Consider the following 26475-nt stretch of genomic DNA (forward strand, 5'->3'; position numbering starts at 1 on the left):
ATATTTGAGAGTGCAGGTCTAAAACCTTGCCCCGCCCCGCAAAAAGTGAGGACGGAGCGGGAAAAGCCTGCAGACATTGAACTTTTTAGGCCTAAAACTAGTAAAATTGTATGAAAAAGCTCATGCCCACAAAAAAACGGAGCGCGGCAGAGCGGACACATTAAAGAGAGCGGGTCTAAAACCATGTCCGCCCCGCAAAAAAGTGCGGGTAAAACGGATTTTTTCCGCGGATCAGATCTATTTTGTCACCCTTAATTACAAATATCGAGCAATGTGCGATTTTTAGAAGTTTGATTAGAAACGTTGGTTTTAATGAAAAAAACTAATATTATTTATTAAAATAGTTGAATAAAATGAAAAAGAAAATAATAAATGCTGGATTGAAATTATAAAATAAATAATTATTTTGAGAAAAAAATACAAAGGAGACACATTAAAGAAATAATTATTTATAAGTTTGTAAATAGGATCTAATATCCACCGTCAAAACCTTCAAATTTATTTATAATTTGGTCTCCACGTGTTTTTCTGCCGCCGCCGTCACCATAGCATCACTTCACCAGCAAAACCACCATATCTATCTACAATCATCGTGGATGGTATTTTTTATATTTGTTTTTTTAACTTATAATCATGTCTTGTCTCTGGATGCGTGTCGACTACGCCACAAGATGCCAACTATGCTCGTTACATAATTTCTCTGAATGGATCCTCTCCAGCATTTTAGCTTCAGCTCCTTGATCCAACAGTTGATATTCAATACAAAATGTTATTTTATATGACTAATATACATAGACTATAATCCAAAGGATAAAGTTAAGACTGGACAAAAGGCAGCAGATAAAAAGCTGCAACAATCCATATCCATAATTTCTTTCCACCATGTCACCATCTTAATTTTTTTTACTAAATAAAATATTCATTCATTCTTATCAATAGACTACATTGTTGTAATCGCCAAAAATAAAAAGAAAGAATCTGCAAACAAACCAGCATCCATGTTAATAGCATAAAACAGCAAATTGCATATGCCTACGAATATAACTATGACTATATTGAAATGTCTGAAATATTCATGTCTCTAGATCTGCAGCGTTAATGGCACCAAAGTCATAGATAGGATCTGCACTAGATCGAAATTCATCTTTCAACCTGAAACAAATGAACACTGCGCACAAAGACAGAAAAACAAAATACACCACACAAAGACGAGAAATCAAAACAAACAACGACACACTAAAATGACGAAATCACAAAAAAAAAAAACCACTAAATATATGTGAAAATCACTTATTTAACTAATAGAGAAACAATAACGATTTGGACGGATGATTTTGAATCAAAATCGATCCTAAATCACCCATCTCTAGAGGATACAGAAGAAGAAGAAGAAGAAGAAGAAGAAGAAGAAGAAGAAGAAGAAGAAGAGTGTTTTTCACATAAAAAAGTGGTCATTTTACATTTCCATATCTATGATTTAGTTAAGGACGAGTCGGGTCGGGTACGAGTTTCATATTATTTAAATCTGCATCTGAAATAAGTATTCGAACTCGAATTCAAAAGCTATTCGAATGGTAAAATAACACCCACGCCCATGTCTATTGGTTTCGAGTTTTTTCACCCAAATCCGAACCCGCCTATAAAATACATAAAATATATATAATTTTTAATTTTCTTACAACTTTCATATATATATATATATATATATATATATATATATATATATATATATATATATATATATATATATATATATATATATATATATATATATATATATATATATATATATATATATACTCCCTCTGGTCTCATTTATAAGCAAAAATTTAATTTGTAGATTCATTCAACAATCAATGTATTTAGTCTATTATTAGACTAAATACATTGATTGTTGAATAAATCTAAAAATTAAATGTTTGCTTATAATTGAGACCGGAGGGAGTATATATATATATATATATATATATATATATATATATATATATATATATATATATATATATATATATATATATATATATATATATATATATATATATATATATATGAGGAGGGATATTCTTACTCCAAGAGTAAGTTATCAAGACTTATTCTTCATCATGACCATTGGTTCTTTTCAATCTAATAGTTAAAGTTAATGAGTATTATTTTTCTCTCTCCACATTTAATTATTTATTAATTTTAACCATTAGATTAAAAAGAATCAATGATCATGATGAGGAGTAAGTTTTGATAACTTATTCTTGAAGAAATAAGAATTTTCCTCACATATATATATATATATATATATATATATATATATATAAAAGCGAGTGTGATTTTAGGATTCGGGCGTGGGTTTCACACTATCCAAACCTGCATCCGAAAGATCTGGTGATTCAGTTAACTCGAGTTTTCACTCATTAATTCGAGTTCGGGTGTGAGTGAGTCCCACGAATTTCGGTCTGTCTGATATATATATTTGTTAATTCTTAATTTTAGATATGGTGGGTGGCAAATGATGAGAGACGAAGGGTATATAAACTCCTTATTTTTGTGTGCTTTGATTTCAATATTTATTAATATTTTTTAATTCTTATTATTTTTGTAGGTATAAATTTTGAAACATTATAAAATATATTTAAAAAATTGTTGATAAATTGGATTGTGAAAGATTGAGGAGGGTTAGAAGATACAAATTTATTTTGTTTGTTCAATTTTATAATATGTTAAGTCTTTTTAATTTTATTGATGTTTATTAATTTTTTATTATTTGTTTGTAGGTACTGTCTTATATATAATAGATTATATTTGTCCCTTAAAAAAGATTTAAAAACTTTTATTTTAAAATTTTATTTTTTACAATTAAATGTGTAATCTTAAATAAAAAAAATTCTCTCTTCTACATTTCAGATTTAAATTATAAATTATATGTCTCTAGAAGACATATATTTCCTGTTTACAATGTCGAAAAATGTTTTAAATGTCTACATTAATACGTTCTCAGTGGTGGCAAAGAAGAATTATTGGTCTTCCTATCAAGGGGATATTGTTTGTCACAATGACCAAGTGCGAAGGAAGAAACATATGTTGAACATCTCTTTTGATCAATGTTGAAAACCTGACAGCGGGACTACTAGAAGACTATTACTCAATACAAATGATATTAATTAATTACATTTTTATTTACTAAAGCTATGAGTTATCATTTTTAATGAAATTTATGGTCCTATTAATAATTATGATTGCATATATAAATGTATAATTGATGCACATATTTTACATAGTTGTAGTATACAATTTTTTTGCTCCAAACACCTCTTATATGGTACATATATACTTTTTGATTTTGTATTATCTCTTAAATGGTTCTTAGTTTTTAATTTTATATTGTAATTTTTTTTATTTTCTTATTTATCACATATTTAAACTAATATTATATTTATGTTACAGATTAAAGACTCAACTTACTCTACTATATATTTTACTAAAATATTTAGCTATAATGTATTGTAATAATGTTTTTATAAAATTATTGATAATTGTTTAATGTTTAAAATGGAACCAATTACAAACAGATAACATCCACTAAGTTGATTAAATTAGATGTAGGTTTGTGGTCTTCTTCAACTCCGTGAAAACACTAAAGTTATCCACATCCTCCGTGAAGACAACTCAAATCGCATTTTTCATGGTAAAAGTCGCATCCACTAACAACAATCTTCTAATTCACATCATTTTTATGTTTATAGTTTTTTATCTCTCTTTTTTAAGCATTATAATAAATAAAATAATTAATTTTTGTTACACATCATTTTAATAATATTGTGTTTTTATATGAGTAATAGGTATTGTTTCTATTTTATTTTATACATCAATTGAATCCTATAAATTATATTATTTTTATTTGTATTATTATTTTTTAATTTTAATTTTAATTTGTATTAATATGATAATAATTATTAACTATCCCTAAATATCCTTTAAAATTAAATAATTATTTATGAAAAATAAAATTGTAAAATAAAATTTAGTTGTAAGTTATAATTGATTTAGTTTTGAGTTAGTAAACTATTTAAGAGTTACGTAATGATAAAGTATTTGATTTATTATAATATTCAAGTAATATGTACTATAAATAATTAATTTATTTTGTTAAATGGAAGAGAAATATGGGGACTAATTTAAATTTTGTATCATAAAATTATACTTAAGAATCTAAATATCATTATTTAATAATAAATTTTAGAATCATCAATGTCTATAAAATTTGAAGAAAAAAAAACTCTTTAATATGTTTCATTTTAATTTTCATAATTATTTTTTCTTTAACTTAATTATTGATGTGAATATAATTAATTTATTGAAATGATTATATAAAGTTTTTCGATTGATTAATGATATACATTGCCCCATAATAAATAATAGCTTTCTTTATCCTATTAAATAACCAATCCATTAATCAAGTCACAACATATTTCTTCTACTATAATAAATAAATAAATCATGAAAATATGAATCAATATGGTAAGATATAATATAATTTTAAATAATGAATTTTTTAGAGAATATATAATTACAACTTTTTTAGGACTTGACATTGAATAAAAAATTCTTAGATTTTATAAATTATAGATTAAACACTAAATTGAAATTTACATTGATCGACTCTTATATTTATTATGAATTTAATGATTAATCACAAATAATACATACACATAATTTTATATAACACTTTTTTTTATAATATTGTATTATTCACGTAAATATGATATATCTTTCTAATTTAAAGATATAATTGAAATTTTGTATGTATAATTTATTAACATTTCTCATACTATAAAATTTTATTTTGTATTTAATATAATTTTAAAGTATGTTTAATCATATAATTATAATTAACTATACTTAATCAAATATATTATTTGATTTTAAAAAATTTTAGGTAAAAATTATAAACAAACCCGTGCAACGCACGTGCCAAAAATCTAGTTCATATAAAATATTTTGGTTTGAGTGAGGTAATATAACCACCCGCTGTATCAATGGATTGATTTAGACAAATTCACTAATTTTCGGGTTGAGTTGGTTTGGGTAGTGGATTGCCGAAATATTTTCTTATTTTATTAATATTAAATGAATAAATGATGTGTCATCGTATTTTTTCATAAAATTATTTAACATTTTTTATCTTAAAAAAATTAAATAACCTATTTTTACTATTTCTTAGCATCATAAAATAATAAATGATAACATGAACTAGTAAATTTTTTTTATAAAATACTAGAAACAAATTAAACTTGCATGACATAAAATCATATTAACATCAACATAATCAAAGAGTGAAATATCTAAAATTAGTCAAAATCATAGTTCACTAAAATAGTAAATATTCAAAAGAATAAAATTGCAACAACAAAGTTATTATTCATCAAAATCATTAAAATTGTTGAAATAAATGTTTGATTAGTGAGTCAGTGATTTTTTTGAGTTTGAGTCTGGTTTTACCCGAAACCCAAAATTTTTAAAGGATTTTTTAGTTTTTAAACCCATATCCACAAAATTACCCGACCCAATCCACTTTTATGGATTTTTTAGAGTGGGTTTGACCGGGTTCACGGGTTGATCCAACCCATGTAGTCTATGTTTGGTTTCACATTTAAGGCATCCATAATTGATTCTTGACGCCTAAAATTGATTTTGACGTGTTTGGTTAATCTCAATCAAAATTATTATGCTTTCAAGAATTGATTCTACTTGAAGTTAAAATTTGTAGCTTTTGATCAAATAACATTTTTAAACGTGATTTTTACACTGCAATTTATTGCTCAACTCACTTTGGCAAGAATTTCTCTAAACATAAATTACTTTACCTTTAACTCAATTTTATCCAAAATCAATTTTACATAATCAATTCACTCAAAAATTAATTTTTTCACCGCAAAACCAAACACACACTACACCCCTAGTAGAATCAATTCTGAAAACATAATTAATTCTACTTTAACAAAACCAAACATGTTAAATTATTATAGAATCAATTATACCCTCTAAAAATATTTTTACCCCTTTTAAAATTGAAACCAAACCTACACTAAATTCTTTCTAAATTCCTTATAAAATTTATGATAAAAGTAAGTTTTATCCTTATATTTAATTATAAACATTTTATTAAAAAGAAAAAATCAATTAATATTTTTATTAATGCAATTTTTAAATTATAATTATTAGTGATATAATTATCATTAAATTATTAATCACAAATACTTCAAAGTTTTCTCCTACATTATTTAAAAAAACAAGTTTGCTACCCATGCGGCGGGTGCAGTTACCGTGCATAGATAAAAATCTATGCACCATGCATAGATTATTATGGACCCTTGGAGCAGATTCTAGATATCAATTGTTATTACTCAATACTCAATACTCACCACTCAATACTCAATACTCGATACTCAATACTGGATTAAAAACATGACCCAATGGCTTATGTAGGCTTATGCATGGTGCATAAGTAAAATCCTTATGCATATTAGCCAAAGCCCCATGCGGCTATGTCCGCTCTCCATCGCTCACACATTATCCACAAATGGGTGGAACAAAAAGAAAGGAAATTTCTTTTTTCACTCCATTCCTAAAAGAAAGACCTTTTACAATTTTAAAATTGTCCCTCTAAAATCCGAAATATATTTCTGGTTCGCACCATATATTTCACAAAACAGGTTAAATGTGGTTTTTTCCTTCAAAATGTAAAAACACATACCGGAGATATATCTCCGATTCTGTACGATATTATGTTTTCAATTTATAAAGCAGGAAGATTGATTTTTTCGGTCACCTTGTCATTTCATCTATAATCGGAAGTATACTTCCGGTATTACAGAAAATTCATAATGTTTAAAACACTAACCAGTATAGTCAACTTTTAATCATACCATATCTTCTTCTTTCGATAAAACCTCTAAAAAACTTCCATTCTCAATCCATTTTTCCACTCTAAATCTTCATTTTTGTGGTTCACCATATCAAAAGGAGCTCAAGGAAGTAGAATTTAAGGTAAAGTTTATTCATTTCAATCCTCATTCCTTACATTAATCTGTTTTTGATTGTGGAAAAAGGTTACGCGAAAACCGAATGTATACTTCCGATTAGTAGTTGAACATAACCGGAAATGCATATCTAGTTCCTGTCTGTGTTTATTTGACAACAGAAGTGCTAATAAGTTAGTGTTAATAAGTTTTTTTTAATAACATTAGGTATGGTGCATCCCGATTACATTTCCAAACCTAATGTGTCTCAAATTGTTCCACCTCTCGTATCTCTTATCGTAACTAAAGGTGATAGATATTTGTGAGCCTTTTGAAAATGGAGAAGAGTTTCAATTACGTAAAGACATGTTATAGTGGATTCGTATAGAGGCCACAAAACTAGGATTTGGTGTTGTGATTGGAAGGTCTGATAATGGTACATATAGAAGAAATGCATTCGTGACTTTGAATTACGAAAGAAGTGGGAAATATAACCGTCGTATCCAAAAATTGAAATATGACGACACCGGTTCAAGAAAATGTGAATGCCCATTTAGTTTGTGCGGTTATCTTTTTTAGTTAATTATAGTAATTTCAATTCTTGATAGTTTTATTTTATACATTTATTTGTTAATATATGCAATAGTTTTTAAGTATAATTTGTTAAAAAGATGCTTTATAAAAAATTGTTCTAAAAACTATGTGAAAAATCTAGTTGATATGTAAAAAATCTATTATTCTATTAAAAAAATATAGGTGGGCAAGCCCGCCGTCCGCCAATCCGCCACCTTAGCGGGGCGGATTAGGTGTCTATGTCAATTTCAAATTTGCGGGCTTGCCCACGCCACTCTTCTTTTGGCGAACATATGTTAGTGCGGGCATTCCGCTTTGCCACCCTTAACTGTTCGGGAAGTCAATTGTAAACATGTAAAATAGACGCGGACACATAATTATCTATTAAAATACGTGATTATGCGTGCGGTTACAGGTACCTTAGTACTCACCCGTCCCATATCCGCACAATATATATTTATATATTTTAATTTACATAAATATAAAATATGTATGTATATCTATTTAAAAAAAATTGATCAAAATTAAATTATTATATATTCTAATATAAATGTTTCTTTATTATATAATTAAAGAATAAATTATTTGAATTTTTTGTTTATTATTTTAAAAATTTAAAATTATATGATATATTTCAATAAATATATTTATTTTTATTAGAACTGCGAGTAACAAGTATGGATATGGGTAGGGGTGTTCAAAACCGAATTAGCCTAATAAAAAATCGCAAATTGAACAAAACCTAATCACAAATCGCAAAAAATCGCAATTGGTTCGACTGTGTTTGAGTCATATTTCAACAAACCACCTTATGTTACAACCCAAATTTCATTTAACTCACATCGAACCCAAACCTAAATATATTATGCCTTGACCTTATGATTACGAACAATTTTCTCTTCCTCAACTTTGTGTTTCAGTTTCATCCTTCTTAAATCTCTCCTAGCAGTATATAGCATTCTTCTCCAAATATATCTTGCCTTTTCTTTTCTATTTTTTACTCTCTTATATTCTTTCTTTTTCACCTTCTCATTTTTATGCTATTGTTCTTTCTTTCAATTTCGTTTTTAATGCACCTCTTCATTTCTAATCTCTCATCTCTTTTTGTTTTTTGTTTTCACTTTCATTAATCTCTCATCTCCTCGATTTTTTTTTCATTATAATATTTTTGATATTTTTTAATGCTATTGTTTGCTGTTTATTATCCCACTTTTGTTTAATATGATTTTTATATATTAAATGAAGTTGTGGTTCAAATATGACGAGTTTTATTGTATTTGGTAATGTATGACTGACTAAATATAAAGTTATGTTGTCATCTATACGTGCATGTATGGCTCAATAAAATTTTGAAAAAAATTGAACCAACCGAACTGAACCAAACTGCATTGATTTGATTAGGGTCATTACGATTTTATTTTTAAAACTAACCGAACCAAACTAAATCACATATTTTTCTCTAGTTATTTAGATAATTTTTTGCGTCAAAACCGCCAAACTGCACTGCAAACACCCCTAAATAAAAGTACTTATATATCCTTAAAATATGAATATGAATATATATAAAAGGTTGATACTCGCCACGGGAGTATGGTATCGAGTGACGAGAATTTTTTTTAAAGAACAATTAGACCCTATTTGACAAGACATAATTTTGAGAAGACACACTTTTAAGCTTATAGCTTATATGCTCATATGACAATTTAGACATGTTTGGTAACAGTCTTTTCATCACGACTTATAGCTTATTTTACTATCTTATAGCTTATTTTTCATACGCTATTTTAAATAGTGTTTTAGCTTATAACTTATAGCTTATCATTTTTCTTCCCTTTTTATCCTTATTATTTTAACAAAAATTCACTTTTATCCTTTATAATTTATTTTAATTTAAAATAAAAAATTATTATTAAATATCTTTTATGTCATTTTACATTTATAAGTTAGTTGAACCGCTAATTTTACCAAACACTTCAATCAGCTTATCAGCTATTTGTCTCAACCATTTATAAATTATAAGCTATCTGTCATCAGCCATAAGCCATAAGCTATAAGCTATCAGCTAGCTTATCAGTCAACCGCTATTTTTATCAATGAGACCCTTAGTAGTTACTATAGTACCTACACATTTTTATCCCCATTTAGGCTATATTTGGTAAAATTAGAGGTTAGATGCTAAGCTAACTTATAGCTTATGGCTGATAGTTTATAGTTTATAGTTGATGGATGATTACTGATAGCTGATAAGCTAATTAAAGTGTTTGGTAAAATTAACGGTTTAACTAGCTGATAAATGTAAAATGACATAAAAAGACATTTCTTAATTAATAATTAAATGCACATTTAAAATAATTAAAATTTATAAAGATATTATTGGAATAAAAAAATGATAAGCTATAAGCTACAACGCTATTTAAAATAGTGTCTAAAAAATAAGTTATAAGTAAAATAAGCTATAAGCTCGTGATAAAAATATTGTATCAAAACAAGTCTTTTATTATCATACGAGCTTATAAGCTATAAGTTATAAGCTTGAAATATGGCTTGTAAAAAAAAACCTTAGGTTTTGTTTGGTAAAATTAGTGGTTGGGTGATAAGTTAACTGTGTGATAAGTTAGTTGATAGTTTATAGTTTATGGCTGATAGTTTATAGCTTATGGCTGATGGCTGATAATTTATAGCTTATGGCTGATGACTGATAATTTATAGCTTATAACTGATGACTGATAGCTGATAAGTTAATTAAAGTGTTTGGTAAAATTAGCGGTTTAACTAAAAATGACATAAATAGATATTTCTTAATTAATAATATAATGTATATTTAAAATATTCAAAATTTATAAGTGTAATAATGGAAGAAAAAATGACTATAAGCTGAAATACTATTTAAAATAGCGTCTGAAAAATAAATTATAAGTTAGTAAAATAAATTATAAATTTGTGATAAAAAAATTATTACCAACCATATCTTTTATTATCATACGAGCTTATAAGCTCAAAATACAGTTTACCAGCCTTGATGTTAAATTTTTTAATGAATAATTTTGATGTTTATAATTAAAAAGTTTAACTTTGATATTCTGTCAACTGTACCAGTCAATGGCGTATATTCGTGGTCCGGGAATACTATAGGCCAAAGCAATTTCTTGGACATGCACAAATGATTGCATCAAGTTGAGCACAAGTTGAAGGAAACTTCACAGCAAACAAACATTTTTCTCTTTCAGGTTTGGCAACTAGTCAAAAGTTGAATCAGATTTTTTTTAAAGATGAAATTAAATATAAATTGCATTCTATTATATTTATGTTTTTATGTTTTATTAACGACATTATTATCTTTCTCTCTTTCAGCTTCAAACACAGACTGATATACACTTTCATCCATGACTTCCTTTTTGAGAGCCGACAGCGGCCATAAACGGACGAGCAGGCCTTTCCCTTCGAGATCTCGTAGCAGGCCTTTCTCTTCGAGATCTCGTAGTGATACTCGAAATGCCATTCATTTTCAAGAACAATGTAAAATATTTTTCTAATTTTATTTTGTTATTTTACTTCATTATATGTATTTAGTTCATTCAATCCACAGATTTATTACTCTTCTATTATTATTTTTTTATTATAGTTTTCAGGGATGAAGAAATAAAAAGTGAGCAAGAAGATATGAGAAAAACACCATTAAAAATATACGAAGTTTTTCTAAGTTTCAGAGGCGAAGACACTCGTTCTTCCTTCATTTCGCATCTCTATGCTTCTCTTCAAAACGCCGGAATCAATGTTTTCAAGGATGATGACTCGCTTAAAAGAGGAAATGACATTTCAGCTTCATTACTGCGAGCAATTGAAGGATCTCAAATTGCTCTGATAGTTTTTTCGACAAACTATGCGAATTCGCAATGGTGTCTGGATGAGTTGGTGAAGATAATGGAGTGTCACGGAACCCTGAGTCAGGTGGTGGTGCTGCCGGTTTTTTATGACGTAGATCCTTCTGATGTTCGTCACCAAACGGGTGAGTTTGGAAAAGCATTTCATAGTCTTTTGAAGAGGATTTCAAAAAAGGAAGGACTCTATAGAAAGGTTGCAAATGCGTTTAAAAATGTTGTGAGCTGTTTGTTAAAGAGTAAAGACGAGTCTCCTAGTCGAGTTCAGAGATGGAAAGAAGCCCTTGGTCAAGCAGCCGGACTTGCAGGGTTTGTAGTGCTAAATTCCAGGTAACTCAATTCTACCAGAATTCTTTCAAACAAAGTATTTTGAAAAGAAAAGAAAAACCTTTTGATTATATTTTTATTTTTTAATAAAATTTTTCTTGTATTTCTGACACAAAATAAACTTACAAATCACGATGCACTGTCGGAAGTTGATGTCTAACACGTATATAACACTTGTAAAAACAATGGTCAAAACAGTCAAACAAATGTCTAAAAAAAATTATTATTATTATTTTTTATTTAGTTAAACACTTCTTGAATCAATGTGTAACATACTCCTATCACACTCCTATAATATGCGTTTGACAACTTAGAGAAGTGATTTTTTATTTTATTTACTTCAACATATCTTATACATTTTTTGAAAAAGTTTCACACATTTAAGATCATAAGTGTTAAAGATGTATTAAGACAATATTATCAATGAAGAATTAAAAATATATTAATAATTTTTTGAAAAAGTTTCACACATTTAAGATCATAAGTGTTAAAGATGTATTAAGACAATATTATCAATGAAGAATTAAAAATATATTAATAATTTTTATTAGATTAGTTTAAACTCTTTAGTAATAGATGGATAATAAAAATCAAATACTATATGTAGTGGTGTTATTGTCATATGAGTTTGACATTATTGATGATGTAGTATCTGCGTCGGAGTCTATATTTTATAGAGGTTCTGTTTGTTAAAATTAGCGGTTGGGTGATAAGTTAGTTTATAGCAGATGGCTGATAGTTTATGACTGCTGATGGCTACTGATGGCTGATGGCTAATGACTGATAGCTGATAAGTTAATTAAAGTGTTTGATAAAATTAGCAGTTTAATTAACTGATAAATGTAAAATGACATAAAAAGACATTTGTTAATTAATAATTAAATGCACATTTAAAATAATTAAAATTTATAAGGATATTAATGGAAAAAAATAATAAACTATAACCTAAAATGCTATTTAAAAAAGCGTCTAAAAATAAGTTATATGCTAGTAAAATAAACTATAAGCTCGTGATGAAAAGACCGTTAACAAACAGATATTTTATTATCATACGAACTTATAAGCTATAAGCTCAAAATATGACTTATCAAACAGAGATAAAGTCTGTGCTTCATAGATTGATATAAACTTTTATTTATTTATTTTAAATAGGAATCAAAGTGAGGTTATCAAGGAAATTGTTGAAAAAACTACACTTTTGCTAGACAAGACAGACATGTTTGTTGCCAATCATCCCGTGGGAGTTGAACCTCGGGTGCATGATATGATTCAACTGTTAGACATCCAACCGTCCATCCAACAATCAAGTGATGTTCTACTAATAGGCATGTGGGGTATGGGAGGAATGGGAAAAACCACTATTGCAAAAGCCATTTATAATAAAATTGGCCGTTGTTTTGAAGGTAGGAGCTTCCTTGCAAATATTAGGGAAGTTTGGGAACAAAATGTTGGACAAGTGTCTTTACAAGAACAAATTCTTTTTGATATCTATAAAGAAACAACAACAGGGATACAAAACACTGACCAAGGAAAAAGTATATTAAAGGATAAACTTTGCCATAAAAGAGTATTTCTCGTACTTGATGATGTGAATACATTGGATCAATTGAATGCTTTGTGTGGAGATCGGCAATGGTTTGGTTCAGGTAGTAGAATAATCATTACAACTAGAAATATGGATTTACTTAAAGGGAATAGAGTGGATAAATTTTACAATATGCAAGAAATGGATGAAAGAGAAACGATTGAGCTTTTAAGTTGGCACGCGTTCAAGCAAGTGAAACCTAAAGAAGTTTTTATTGAAATTTCCAAAAATGTTGTTGAGTATGCTGGGAGATTGCCACTAGCTTTAGAAGTTCTTGGGTCGTATTTGTATGGTAGGGAGGTAAAAGAGTGGGAGTGTGTATTGGACAAACTCAAAACAATCCCAAATGATCAAATTCAGAAGAAGTTAAGAATAAGCTACGATGGTTTGGAGGATGACACTCAGAAAGATATATTACTTGATATAGCTTGTTTCTTTATTGGAAAGGACCGGAATGATGTTATACATATATTAAATGAATGTGAACTTTATCCAGAAAATGGAATAAATATCCTTGTGGCGCGAAGTCTTGTGACGGTTGATGATACAAACAAACTTAGAATGCATGATTTGCTGCGAGATATGGGAAGAGAAATCACTCGTGAAAATTCACTCAAAAATCCCGAAAAGCATAGCAGGTTGTGGTTTAATAAGGATGTTCTTGAGGTATTATCAAAACGAACAGTAAGTACTTCATCTACATTCATTTTTTCTCTCTATTTTGGACTTAAAGTATTTGATAAAACAAGTTTAGTTGTGATTTGAAAATTAGCTTGATTGTGAATCATATTGTGCTTCATAGATTATAGAAACAAATGGTTGGTTTATGAAAAGTTTTTTTATCTACCTTGTATATTTATTTTATGCTTGTTTTAATTTTTTTTTTCATCATATGTCAAAGGGAACAAAAGTTGAAGGACTTGCTTTGATGTTGCCAAGAGCTAGTACAGAATGTTTTAGTACTAAGGCATTTGAGAAAATGACCAGACTCAGATTGCTTCAACTTGATGGAGTAAAACTTAATGATGACTTTGAATATCTTTCAAAAAATTTGAGATGGCTTTCTTGGAATGGTTTTCCTTTAACATCTATACCTACAAGCTTTTATCTAAGAAATTTAGTTTCTATTGAGTTAGAAAACAGCAAAATCAAATATCTGTGGAATGACAAACAAACCCAGGTATTAATTTTTATTTCACTTAACTCCCTCAATATTTAATATTATCTTATCATGTGGTTATTTTGACAAAGTTATCATTTTTTGTCAATCTTTTTAATACATTTGCATTTTCTTAAATATATTGTTTTATACTTCTTCTCTAAGTTTTCTACATTCTTGTTCTTGCAGAGTCTAGAGAAACTAAAAATTCTCAATCTTAGTCATTCTCATTATCTCACAAAGACTCCCGACTTTTCAAAGTTACCTAATCTTGAACAATTAATACTTATTGATTGTCCAAGGTTGTCTGAAGTTTCCGATACTTTTGAATATAATAAAAAGGTTCTTCTGATCAATTTGGAAGATTGTATCAGCCTTCAAAGTCTTCCAAGAAGTCTCTATAAGCTGAAATCTCTAAAAACTCTCATCATTTCTGGATGTTCAAAGATTGACAAGTTGGAGGAGGATTTGGAACAGTTGGAATCATTAACCACCCTCATTGCAAATAACACTGCAATAACAAAAGTACCATTTTCGTTAGAAAAGTTACAAAAAATTGGATATATTTCTTTGTGCGGCTATGAAGGATTCCCAAGTGATGTGTTTCCATCTATCATCAAGTCTTGGACATCACCAAGAAATAATCTCTCATCCATTGTGCCTCTCAATGCACCTCGTAGTAGTTCCCTCGAGTTATCATCAATGTTTGAGTACCTTCCACAATGTCAATGTCTATGGGTGAAATGTGATTCAAAAGTTGATCTTTCTCGAAGCGCAAAAATAATTTTAAATGCTTTATCTGTCACAGATTCTGAAGAAATGGAACAAGTTCACATTTCAGGTTCAGAAACTTCCTTCAAACCTCGGTTTTTTCAAACTGGAGTGAATTGCGAAGTAACAGAAAGTCTAAAAGAGGAAATTTTACAGGTTTCACATTGAACTCTCTCTATATACATGTATCTTCAATTGTTGAAACATTATATGAAATTTTGAGCCTATTTTTACTGTTACAGGGTAAGGGCGGGAGTCATCCATACTGCTTTAACTTCAACTGTGATGGTTCTTCTGTGAAATTTGAAGTTCCTATAGTGTTAGGGCGTAACTTGAACACAATTATGTGTGTTGTCTATCCTTCAACCCCGGATAACATAACATCAGATGACCCTATTAAAAGTGTGTTGGTGATAAATTACACAAAGGCCACCTTTATGCTTTTTAAGACCGAGGCATTAGCATCATTTGAAGATGAGGAGTTGCAAAGTGCAATATCAAGTATTCAAATTGGTAATAAAGTGGAATTTGTTGTTGTTTCTGAGAGCAATTTCGCTGTGAAGAGTACAAGAATTTATCTCATATATGATGGACCAATTCACAAAGAACTTGGTTTCATTAAATTTTCTTTGATCACTTGAAATGGAAGAGGAAGAATCTTGTTACAATGAGATAGAATCTAGAAGAAGTGAGGAGATTGTAAAAGTAGTGACTGCAAAAAAATTCTGCGGCAAATAAAAATCTGTTTCAGAATGAACAGTTACTTTTTAGTGTCCTATGCAGTTTCATCTGGCTTAATTTGTTATTGTACATGTTTAGAGATGAGAGGAAATAATAGTCTACAAGAATTTCAGAAGGTCAAGTTACTTTTAGTTTACAATTTTATTCGAGTTTTATATTCATACTTTTTTATTCAGAAAATATATACCATATAAACTTGGTGAGATATGCCATCAAAAATGAAATTTTCAATTTTATTTAAGCAATGATTTTTCAATGAGATAACCAATACATACATCTTTGTTAGATGACAAGACTTGTAAAACCCAACAAAAGAAAAACTAAATATGTCAATAGACTTCTCCGAAAAATGGTTGGCTTCAACCTGCGAAGTATGTTTAAGCAATTACTTTTCCATTTGGTTCATCATATATGAGATAAATTGTTACCTTCTTAACAATGAAATTGTTCTCAAAAACAACAATAACCTCGACTTTGTTACCTGGTTCTATACTTGATACTAAGCTCTGTCTCTCCTCATTATCAAATGAGACTAATGCCTCTCTCTTATAGAGCTGAATGGTGGCCTTTGTGTAATTTTTCACCAACATATTTTTAAGACCATCTGATGCTATATTATCCGCGGTTGAAGAGTCGACAATGCATATCATTGTCTTTAAGTTTCGCCCCTGCACTCGAGGGACTTCAAAAATTACAGAAGAACCTTTGCAATTGAAGGTTAACCAGTTTGGATAACTATCACTGGGAAGCAAACAACCACCATGGCGATTAACGCCCATATTCTGAAACAGTGAAAATAGGCTCAGAAATTATTAGGAATGACCAAAATGAATTCTGTTATAAGAAATGACAGTTGGAAAGATTAGATATAAATGAGGGGAGAGAATTCTATGTGAAACCTGTAAAATCTTCTCTTTCAAAACATTAGTGACTTGGCAACTCATTCCCATTTGAATAAAAAGAGATCTCAAGAAAGTATTTGATTCTGAAATGTGCACTTGACAGTAGTATTGATGTAACGCATGAGCTTTCACATTTGAAACTTGTGATGAAGTTGATTCCAATTCTGTAAAATTTGTGGCATATAAGGCATCCAAAATTCTTTTTGAGTCTTGAGCAAGTTGAAGTGCTGATCCGCACTCCACCCAAAGACATCGAAGCCACGGAAGGTACTTGGACATAGACAATAGTTCATGGGAACTACTATTTGGTACATCTAATGGAACCAAGGACGACGTGACGGCAGATGTTTGAAATGGAGATGGGAGATTGCTTGTCGGTGACATCCAAGACCAAATGATAGATGGAAAGACATTACGTGAAAATCCTTCATGGCCGCACAAAGAAATATATCCAATGCTTTTTGATCTTACTATTGAAAACGGAACTCTTGTTATTGCAGTGTTATTTGCGAGTAGAGTGGTTAAAGATTCCATCTGTTCTAAGTCTTCTTCCAACTTGTCAATAGCTGAACACCCGGAAAGAATGAGAGTTTTCAGAGATTTCAACTTATAGATACTTCTTGGAAGGCTATGAAGACTAGTACAGTCTTCCAAATTTATCAGAAGAATTTTACTTAGATGTCCAATACTAGGCGAAACCTCAGACAACTTCGGACAATCTATGAGTACTAACTGTTCAAGATTAGGCAAGTTTGAAAAATCCGGAGTTTGTTTCAGATAATGAGAATGACTAAGATTGAGAATTTTAAGGTTTTCCAACCTCTGCAATAACAGAAAAGTTATATAAAAATTAAGTTGAAGTAAATACAATTTATCGCTAACCATGAAAATTGAAAGCAAACTATCTTCATTATTGCACTGTCAAAATTATTAATAGATTGGTTAACTTTGCAAAATCTTTGAAACAAGGCTATATTTCCATATATAATGTCGCAGAAATTATTAAAATCAAGGTCAAAACAACCATATAGTAAAATAGTATAAAATTTTATACCTGAGTTACTTTCCATAGAAGTTTGACATTGCTGTTTTCTAACACAATAGAAACTAAATTTTCTTGATAAAAGCTCGTAGGTAAGCATTTTAAAGGAAATCCATTCCAAGAAAGCCATCTCAGATTTCTTGAGAGGCATTCAAAATCTCCATTAAGTTGTACTCCAGTAAGTTGAAGGAACCTGAGTCTCGTCATCTTCGTAAATACTTTAGTCCTAAAACATTTTGCATTAGCTCTTGGCAACTTCAAAGCCAGTCCCTCAACAACTTTTGTTCCCTGTGAAATATGATGAACCAAAAATTAAAACAAGCATGAATTAGACATACAAAGCAGATAAAAGAACTTTCTATAAACCAATCATCTATTACTAGAAACTAGGAATCACAATCAAACTAATTTTCAAATCACAACTAGACTAGTTTTTTTATGTTATTGTGATAATCACCAAAACACGTTTGTGCTAAAAATTTACTCATATTGGTTTTTCAATTCCTTCAGTTTTAGATATTTTAAGTACAAGTTAGTAAAACAAAAAGTATATGAAGTACTTACAGTTTCGCTTGACAATACATTAAGCACATCTTCACTAAACCACAACCTGCTACGCTCTCCAGGCTCTTTTAGTGATTCCTCACGAATGATTTCTCTTCCCATATCTCGTACCAAATCATGCATTCCAAGTCTGTTCTTATGATCAACAGTTATAAGGCATCGCTCAACTAGGATACTTATCCCAATTTCTGCGAAAAGTCCACAACCATTTAATATAAGTATAACTTCATTTCGGTCCATTCCAATAAAGAAACATGCTACGTCAAGGAATATTTCTTTCTCTGTATCATCATTTAAACCATCATAGCTTATTTTTAATTTCTTCTGCACTTCATCATTGGGAATTCTTCTGAGCTTGTCCAATGCACACTTCCACTCTACTATCCCCCTTTCAAACAAATATGACCCAAGAACTTCCAAAGCTAGCGGCAATCCCCCAGAATACTCAACTACGTTTAAGGAAACTCCAGCAAAATCTTCTGTAGGTCTCGCTTGCTTGAACGCATGCCAACTAAAAAGCTCAACTGATTCACTTTTATCCATTTCTTTCATTGTGTATAATCTGTCGACTCTAATCGCTCTAAGTATATGTTCATCTCTAGTTGTGATGATTATTCTACTCCCCGAACCAAACCATTTTCGACTTCCACACAAAGCATTCAATTGATCCAGTGTATTCACATCATCAAGTACGAGAAGTACTTTTTTATGACAAAGTTTATCCATCAATATTTTTTTCCCTTCCTCAACATTTTGTATCTTGGTTTCGTTTTCTTTACAAATACCATAGAGAAGTTGCTGTTGTAAAGACACTTTTCCACCATTTGACTCCCAAACCTCCCTAATATTTAGAAGGAAGCTCTTACCTTCAAAATTATAGCCAATTTTATTGCAAACAGCTTTTGCAATGGTGGTTTTGCCAATTCCTCCCATGCCCCACATTCCTAGTAGAAGAACATCATTTGTTTGTTGGATGTCTAGTAGTTGAATTATATCTGACACTCGAGGTTCAACTCCCACTGGATTATTAAGAATGAACATATCTTTCTTGTTTAACAAATATTTAACTTTGTCAACAATATCCTTGACAGCCTCACTTTCGTTCCTACACATATCATTATCATTGTATACCCCAAAATTCAAAACAGATTACTTTTTATATTCAAAATCATTTACTAGAAAGCAACAAATGTTTGTTGAATTGAATGGGATTGGATTACCTGGAATTTAGCACTGTAAACCCAGCAAGCCCTGTTGCCTCACGAAGCGCCGCGCTCCAACACCGTTTCAGCACTTGTTTCTCTGACTTGTCTTTAAAGATAGACAGACTGTTTAAAAAGTTTCGAACTGATTTTCCATACCTGTCTTGACTTCCTTCCTTATTTGAAAGTCTACTCAAATGACTTTGAAATGCTTTTCCAAACTCGCCTTTCTGATGACGTACCTCAGAAGGATCTACATCGTAAAACACAGGTAAAACCACCTGACCTATGGTTCTGCGACACTCCATTATCTTCACCAACTCATCTAAACACCAACGTGAATCTGCATAATTTCTTGAAAAAACAATCACAGAAATTTGAGATTCTTCGATGGCTTGATTTATTGATGTTGAAATGTGATCTCCCCTTTGAAGCGAATCATCGTCCATGAAAACGGAGATTCCAGCGTTCCGAAGAGCAGCATGGAGATGTGAAGTGAAAGATGCACGAGTATCTTCTCCTCTGAAACTTAAGAACACTTCATATTCACGAATCACTCTATTAAAATTACTTATAAATGCTTCAGCCATTTCATCAAGACCAACTAAAATATACATATAAAAAAATAATAAAAAATTAGTAGCTTCGAAATATATTCATGTACTAATATAGAAAAATAAATGAAAGATTTTCTCCCTTATTGTTTCACTAGCTTACCATCTCTACGTTGTCGGCGATCTTTCAAAGAAGACATTGATGAATGAATATCTTGGTGTAGGCAGTGTTGCTTGAAGTTTATCAGTAATGTGATCTGATGATTGGTCGTGGTTTTAAGAAAGAAAGAAGAAGAAGAAGCAAGACACTAATTAATTTAATCGTGGCATTACATCTTCTATTTTAAAAGTCTTCATGTTTTCATTTAAAAATGAAACATGATTGAATTGCCAACTATTTTGAACATTATTTAAAAAAAAAAAAGTCATACTTAAAATTCACATATTTGCCATGATTGATTATCCAAACATTGACTTCCGTTTCATGAAATAGCATGGTCCTACCAAAGAACGTAACACATATTTTTGACTTTAATGCAATTAGATTCATCTCAAACAATTTAGAAACTAAGCATAAATTAATTAACCAAACAAATAGTACCTATCTGGCACAAAACCTAACACATCCGTCCTTGAAAACAAGAACAAAGACTCTTGATTAGCCCCAAACTTGTCAACCAAGTAACCATTAATCCATTCCAAGTAGCAACATTCCGCTTAGTCATTTCATCAAACAGCTTCTTGGCATTTTCAGTGTTGCCCATTTCTAGATAAGCCGTGAATCCGTGATCATGATGTTACCTGACATAATGTTCCATCTAGGCATTCCATCAAACATATCAACAACAACATCAAATTCTTTCGTATGTCAACAATTACATTATATGCCTATCAAATGTTACGTTCAATGCCTATTTTTTAATGAGTTTAATTGATTTGCACTGAAAGTAAAATTTTTGACGCTATTAATACATCACAACTCCTCATTTATATTATTTTTTTAGAAATTAAAATAAAAATTAAATATTTCTAACAAATTAACGGTTGTGATTCTCTGACAGGGTAAAACTTTTTTAACAATTATATTACATCTATATTTCAATTAAATTCTTTTTTAAATACTTTATGTATTGATTTATTGAATATTTATAATTGTAGTATTTAAGTTTAAAAAGTTTAATGACACGGGAGTCACGAATTTCATTTAAAGGTGTTGAGTGTGGGAGACTTGTTAAAAGAAACTCTTAAACTAGCTAAATAGTTATGAATAATTTTTTGATTAAAAAAATATAGAATGACAAATATAAAAGATTATGGCAAGATAAATTTGGGAAAATATTTTAAGAAAATTATCTCCAATAATCATGTTTGGGGGTATTTTACACGTAAGAGCAATTTTACATGATGCCTTTTTTTTTTAATTTTTTTTCTGCTACAAGCGAATTTACTGTTACCTGCGAATTTACCTGCGGACCAAACCTTAAAATAATCTGCAAGTATATTCGCAGGTAAACTCGCAGGTAACAATAAATCCGCAGGTTGGAAAAGTTAAAAAAAAAAGGCGTGTAAAACACCCCCAAACATGGTTATTGGGATAATTTTCTTGAAATATGAGCTAGTTATGTTATTTTTTAAAACTAGGTTATTAAAAAAAATTCTTAAATTTGAAAAAAAAATTAATATATAAAATTTACACTTAATAACGGCCTGTTAAGTAACAAGTTTAACTTAGAATGTATCCTTTTCTAGAATAAATCTCATGCTACACTCCTCTTATGTTTGGTAAAACTATCTCTTATGTTTGGTAAAATTATCGGTTGGTTGATAAGTTAGCTGATAGTTTATAGTTTATGAGTGATAACTAATAGTTTATAGTTTATAATTAATGGTCGATGAGTGATAACTGATAAGTTAATTGAAGTGTTTGGTAAAAGAGTAATGCTATTTAGTACGAAGGAAATTGGAGAAGAAATGCAAGAATGTCCACATGTCACTATATTATAGGGAAGTTTTTAATTTATTTTTAATTTAATTTCCTTTTTAATAGGAATCATGGGGGTGGTGGTGATAATGAATGGTTGAGATTTATTCTTACCTTTCTTGTTTTTATGTTTTCTTAACAATTAGCATTTTCCTTGGTAAAATTAGCGGTTCAACTAATTTATAAATGTAAAATGACAAAAAAAAATTTAATATATAATAATTTTATTTTAAATTAAAATAAATTATACGGGATAAAAGTGAGTTTTTTTTTTAAATAATAAGGATAAAAATGGAAGAAAAAATGATAAGCTATAAGTCATAAGCTAAAATGCTATTTGAAATAACGTCTCAAAAATAAGCTATAAGCTAGTTGTTACCTGGGATTTTGACAGAGACAAAATCCAGCTAAGTAGCACATGGGGAGTCTTTTCCTAAGGAGACTTAGAGTCGACACAAGGGGATGTGCCAAGTAGGTTGACAACTTAGTGGACTTAGAATATTTCGTGAAGGAAATGTGAGCATGTTGACAAAAAGAATAAAACAACGAAAGTAACGTGTGCAAAGTGAGCAATTTCTATGAAACGATCGTGGAGTGGTGATTGTGTGGAGCTAAGTCCAGGAACGTGGAGTTACGTTCACGAAATAGATACTTATTGGTAATATAAATAAAGCTTTGTAATTAGATTTTAAGGGTGTCTTCAAATTTACTCAAAACTCACGTAAACTCAAAGTACCCAAGCGAATAGCGAAATGAGTATGGAAAGTGCAATGTATATTTGAATTGAAGGTGGAGAAAAACACAAGAAAGGGAGGGATTGAATTGTGTTCTTTATCAAATTAAAATTCCCTTTCTCTAAATTCTTTTCTTTCTCTTAGTATCTCATCTTATGGATATGCATTAATGTTGCGGAAGCATGTTTGGAATGGTGATGCATAACCAATGAGATTTTCATTTTAACTTCTTTATATCATCAAAACTTCTGACTTGTCTCAGTATAATTCTGAAGATATTCTGCGTGAATGTTTCGAGTTAAATGAATTGTGCACAAGATAAAAGACACGTTCATTTTTATCCTGATTCACCTTCTGGATAAGGCTACCTCGAGTCCACCCTCCTCAGGTGATTTGCCTCTCAACAGAGGACTTAATCCACTATAACCAAACTTGATTACACCTGCACGATCATCCATCGTGAGTAACAACCTGCACAACCAACTGCTGTGACTAACCCTGCATAAGCTACTCGCGAGTGACTAACCCCTAGATGACTGAACCGTTCAGTGATCCCATATGGATATAATGTTCATAAATCTAGTATCCCTGCACAAGCCAACTGCTCGTGACTAACTGCAATGGACTGTTCAGTGATTTGATCAACAGATATAACATCCATTGACTCTTGGACTTCTGACCTTCACTAGATCTCCAAGAGAATTTCCATAATGACCACCATCATTGTCTTCTCAAGCTTCTGAACTTTACTTGTTCGCTCAAGGCATCATGACCAAATTAAATTGGTTTCAATATAATGCTTCTTAATAAGTAGATATTCTAAGTACAAACTATACGATACAATGACAAGTAATCACTATGAGTGAGTGAATAATCTTTGGAGTCTTCTTGCCTGCATCTTCTAAACGAGATCTTTGCTTCTTGGTGGTAAGCAGAGTAAGAGCTTCAGGTCCATATGTTCAGTGCTTCTTCAAGCTGGTCTTTGTCTTCAAATCTTCTTAAGCTGATTAAGAGCTACCGCTCTATTGTAGATTGCTTCTGATTTTATCTTCATTTCTTCTGAAAGCAGATTTAGAGCAACAACTCTATTTTGAGTTGCTTCTTGAATTTATCTTTGTCTTCTGCTGCTGATCTTATTGTCTCTGTAAAGCATACAACAGTTTGATGATCTCAGACATAATTATTACACTGTTGAGCATCAACTCAGTGTATATAATTTTTCTAAGCCATTCTAATGTAGAGTGAATTATGATTTAATCTTTGCATTCTTTTACATTCATTGCTCCCTTCAAATGAATCTGCATTGCATGCAACATTTTCTCTACTGGAGTCTTTTCTTCACATAGGCTTATGATTCGTGTATGACAACACTATTTTGTTTCGTCACATACTGAGTATGCGTTGCCTCTTTGTGTAACTTCTGAAGCATGGTCTTATATTTCTTTGTTTAAGCTCTCATGCTCTACTCTCTCAACAGATTCTTAGGATCTTTCTGTTGTTTCTCTCCGTAGATGCATAGTGGATATACTCACTCATTGCACACATTCAAGTTTAAAGTTTGATCTATATATAGCTTGGCGTGTTATCGTTGGAATCTAGTCGTTGAGATTTGTTTGAAGATTTGCCTTGAATGCTTTGTCTCGATTGAATCATGAATTAAAAGTGTCGCTCACGGTAGAATCTTATCCCTTAGCGTGATGATGACAGTTGGCAGCGTGTTTCCTTGGCTAAGCTGGTCTTTCCAACGCCTTGCATGTGGGTTTCTTCTTTAATCAATCTTGGGAGTTGTTCCATTTAATTGTTGCAACTGTTTTGCTAATGATGATGTTTGTAACAGTTTTTCTTTTGATTCTGAGCTTTTGCACTTTGTAGGTTGAGGTTGTATTTTCTTTTCTTGCCCGCGCGTGACTTCTTTGTTGTAGCTAGTTGTATGTCACTGCGTTACACCTTTAGAACTTCTGATCATATATTCATGTGATCTTCTTGTTGTAACTAGACTTTATGTATCTGATAATTCTGTTTTATTCCTTGAAGCTTGTTTGATACTCTTTCTGATGCTATTGTTGTTGCATGTGGACATTTATGTTTCTTATTCTTCTGAGTGGGCTTGTTTTTCCATCGTTGCTTCTTTTGCTTCTGGTCTGCTGACTTTGGCTGTTTAACGTGTTCTTAATCAGAACATCTAATGAATGATGTTTAGCTTCGTCAATCTTTTGGATGTTTGATTCCTTATATACTCTTTCATATCTGAGCTAGTTTCTAATGTAGTCATTGTACTCTTGTACTGATGAGTCTTGTATAAGGCTTTTAAGCATAACATCTGCACACTAAATGAAACCATTAGTAGTAAAATTGTTACTCACAAAATATATGTTCGTTATCATCAAAACCAGATTCTGAACATAGATTCTCAATCTTGTTCGAACAATCTCCCCATTTTTGATGATGACAAAAACCATGTATATTTGGATGGAACAATTTTATGAGGTGATAATAATTAAGCAAGTATATTTCATCCCCTTTTATATGTTCAATCAAGCAACTTATTTTTCAACAACTTATTCATCAAAATCTATTATTCTTTCTCCCCGTTTTTGTTATAATCAAAAAGCTTTTAAGAGGGTTGGATGAGATTAATCAGACTTAGGAATAATGTTCTCCTCCTGAGATGTATAGTCCCTCCCTGAACTAGATAACCCTATGAATTAATTTCGGAATTATGGATCCCTTTGAAATAATTTCTTCAGTTTGTTTCTTCAGAAGATTGACAGATGTTTAGCTATGTATGCGTGCATCTTCTTAGAAGTTCTAAAACTATGTTCCTTTATTATCAGTTCTTCTTCTGTTTCAAAATTAAGATTATTTGTAACACGGTGGGAGAACTGATTTTTAGAAATGTTGTTGATAGCAAGAGTCTCCACCGACTTTTATTTTGTCCAATAACTCGGAAGGGCAAAAAGAACAGAAAAAGACCTTTTTAAGAAAAACGAGCTTGGGGGTAGATTATGAAAAGGGAAGGTGTAAGCACCCTTTTCATCCGTAGTTGCCTACGGGCTCTTAATTTTCTTAGCTCATGTTTGTTTGTTTGTTTTGAAAAGAATTTTAAGGACTTTAGCTTAAAAGTGTAGCCTTAGTCTTTGAAAAGAGAGGTGCGAAAAGCTTTTTTAATTGAGCTAAGCATATTAAGAACACTACCCTAAGTTAGTCTTTTTCTATGCTTTTTACTCTTCTAAGAGAAATAGGGCTATCCTTACCATTTGGGGTAGGTAGTCCTATTGGTTGGATGTGCGGGACTATCGAAGGGTCATCGGAGGTCGTTTGAAGGCAACAGGATAGAGGTACCTTTAGCAAATTCAAAGGGACAATCATCGTTCCGTAGGCAATCATTCGAGGGACTAGATCATATATTCGTAGGCAACATCGAGGGTCATCGAGGGACTTATGATCTTTGC

The 26475-nt window shown here is 30.5% G+C and overlaps 2 protein-coding genes across 4 annotated transcripts; one reads left to right on the forward strand and one right to left on the reverse strand.

Annotated features, from left to right (window-relative positions):
- The first annotated feature begins 10860 nt into the window (after positions 1–10860).
- LOC131628706 (disease resistance protein RPV1-like) lies at positions 10861–15944 on the forward strand. Its single transcript, XM_058899535.1, has 6 exons — positions 10861–11099; positions 11206–11791; positions 12941–14057; positions 14275–14553; positions 14722–15459; positions 15546–15944. Exons 1-6 carry the CDS (start codon positions 10967–10969, stop codon positions 15942–15944), a joined length of 3252 nt encoding a protein of 1083 aa, XP_058755518.1. The 5' UTR covers positions 10861–10966.
- A 348-nt stretch (positions 15945–16292) lies between these two features.
- Positions 16293–20655, reverse strand: LOC131628707 (disease resistance protein RPV1-like). 3 transcript variants are annotated; one of them, XM_058899537.1, is made up of 7 exons: positions 20472–20655; positions 19773–20358; positions 18553–19657; positions 18001–18276; positions 16944–17768; positions 16526–16826; positions 16293–16408 (listed from the first exon to the last, which is right to left on the reverse strand). In XM_058899537.1, exons 1-7 carry the CDS (start codon positions 20506–20508, stop codon positions 16404–16406), a joined length of 3135 nt encoding a protein of 1044 aa, XP_058755520.1. In that variant the 5' UTR covers positions 20509–20655; the 3' UTR covers positions 16293–16403. The 3 variants fall into 3 exon arrangements, with proteins under 3 accessions (XP_058755520.1, XP_058755519.1, XP_058755521.1); XM_058899536.1 differs by having other exon boundaries at positions 16293–16826; positions 20472–20654; XM_058899538.1 differs by having other exon boundaries at positions 16293–16826; positions 19773–20276; positions 20472–20653.
- Positions 20656–26475: the final 5820 nt, after the last annotated feature.

Source organism: Vicia villosa, unplaced genomic scaffold, assembly GCF_029867415.1.
Source record: "Vicia villosa cultivar HV-30 ecotype Madison, WI unplaced genomic scaffold, Vvil1.0 ctg.000470F_1_1, whole genome shotgun sequence".
NCBI lineage: Eukaryota > Viridiplantae > Streptophyta > Magnoliopsida > Fabales > Fabaceae > Vicia > Vicia villosa.

Coding starts and splice junctions, on each gene's coding strand:
- LOC131628706 (XM_058899535.1), top strand. CDS start 10,967: ATGACTTCCTTTTTGAGAGCCGACAGCGGCCATAAACGGACGAGCAGG. Junction 11,792..12,940: donor TTTGTAGTGCTAAATTCCAG/GTAACTCAATTC, acceptor TATTTTAAATAG/GAATCAAAGTGAGGTTATCA. Junction 14,058..14,274: donor AGGTATTATCAAAACGAACA/GTAAGTACTTCA, acceptor CATATGTCAAAG/GGAACAAAAGTTGAAGGACT.
- LOC131628707 (XM_058899536.1), bottom strand. CDS start 20,508: ATGTCTTCTTTGAAAGATCGCCGACAACGTAGAGATG. Junction 20,359..20,471: donor TCGCCGACAACGTAGAGATG/GTAAGCTAGTGA, acceptor TGTATATTTTAG/TTGGTCTTGATGAAATGGCT. Junction 16,827..16,943: donor TGAAAGAGAAGATTTTACAG/GTTTCACATAGA, acceptor TCACTGTTTCAG/AATATGGGCGTTAATCGCCA.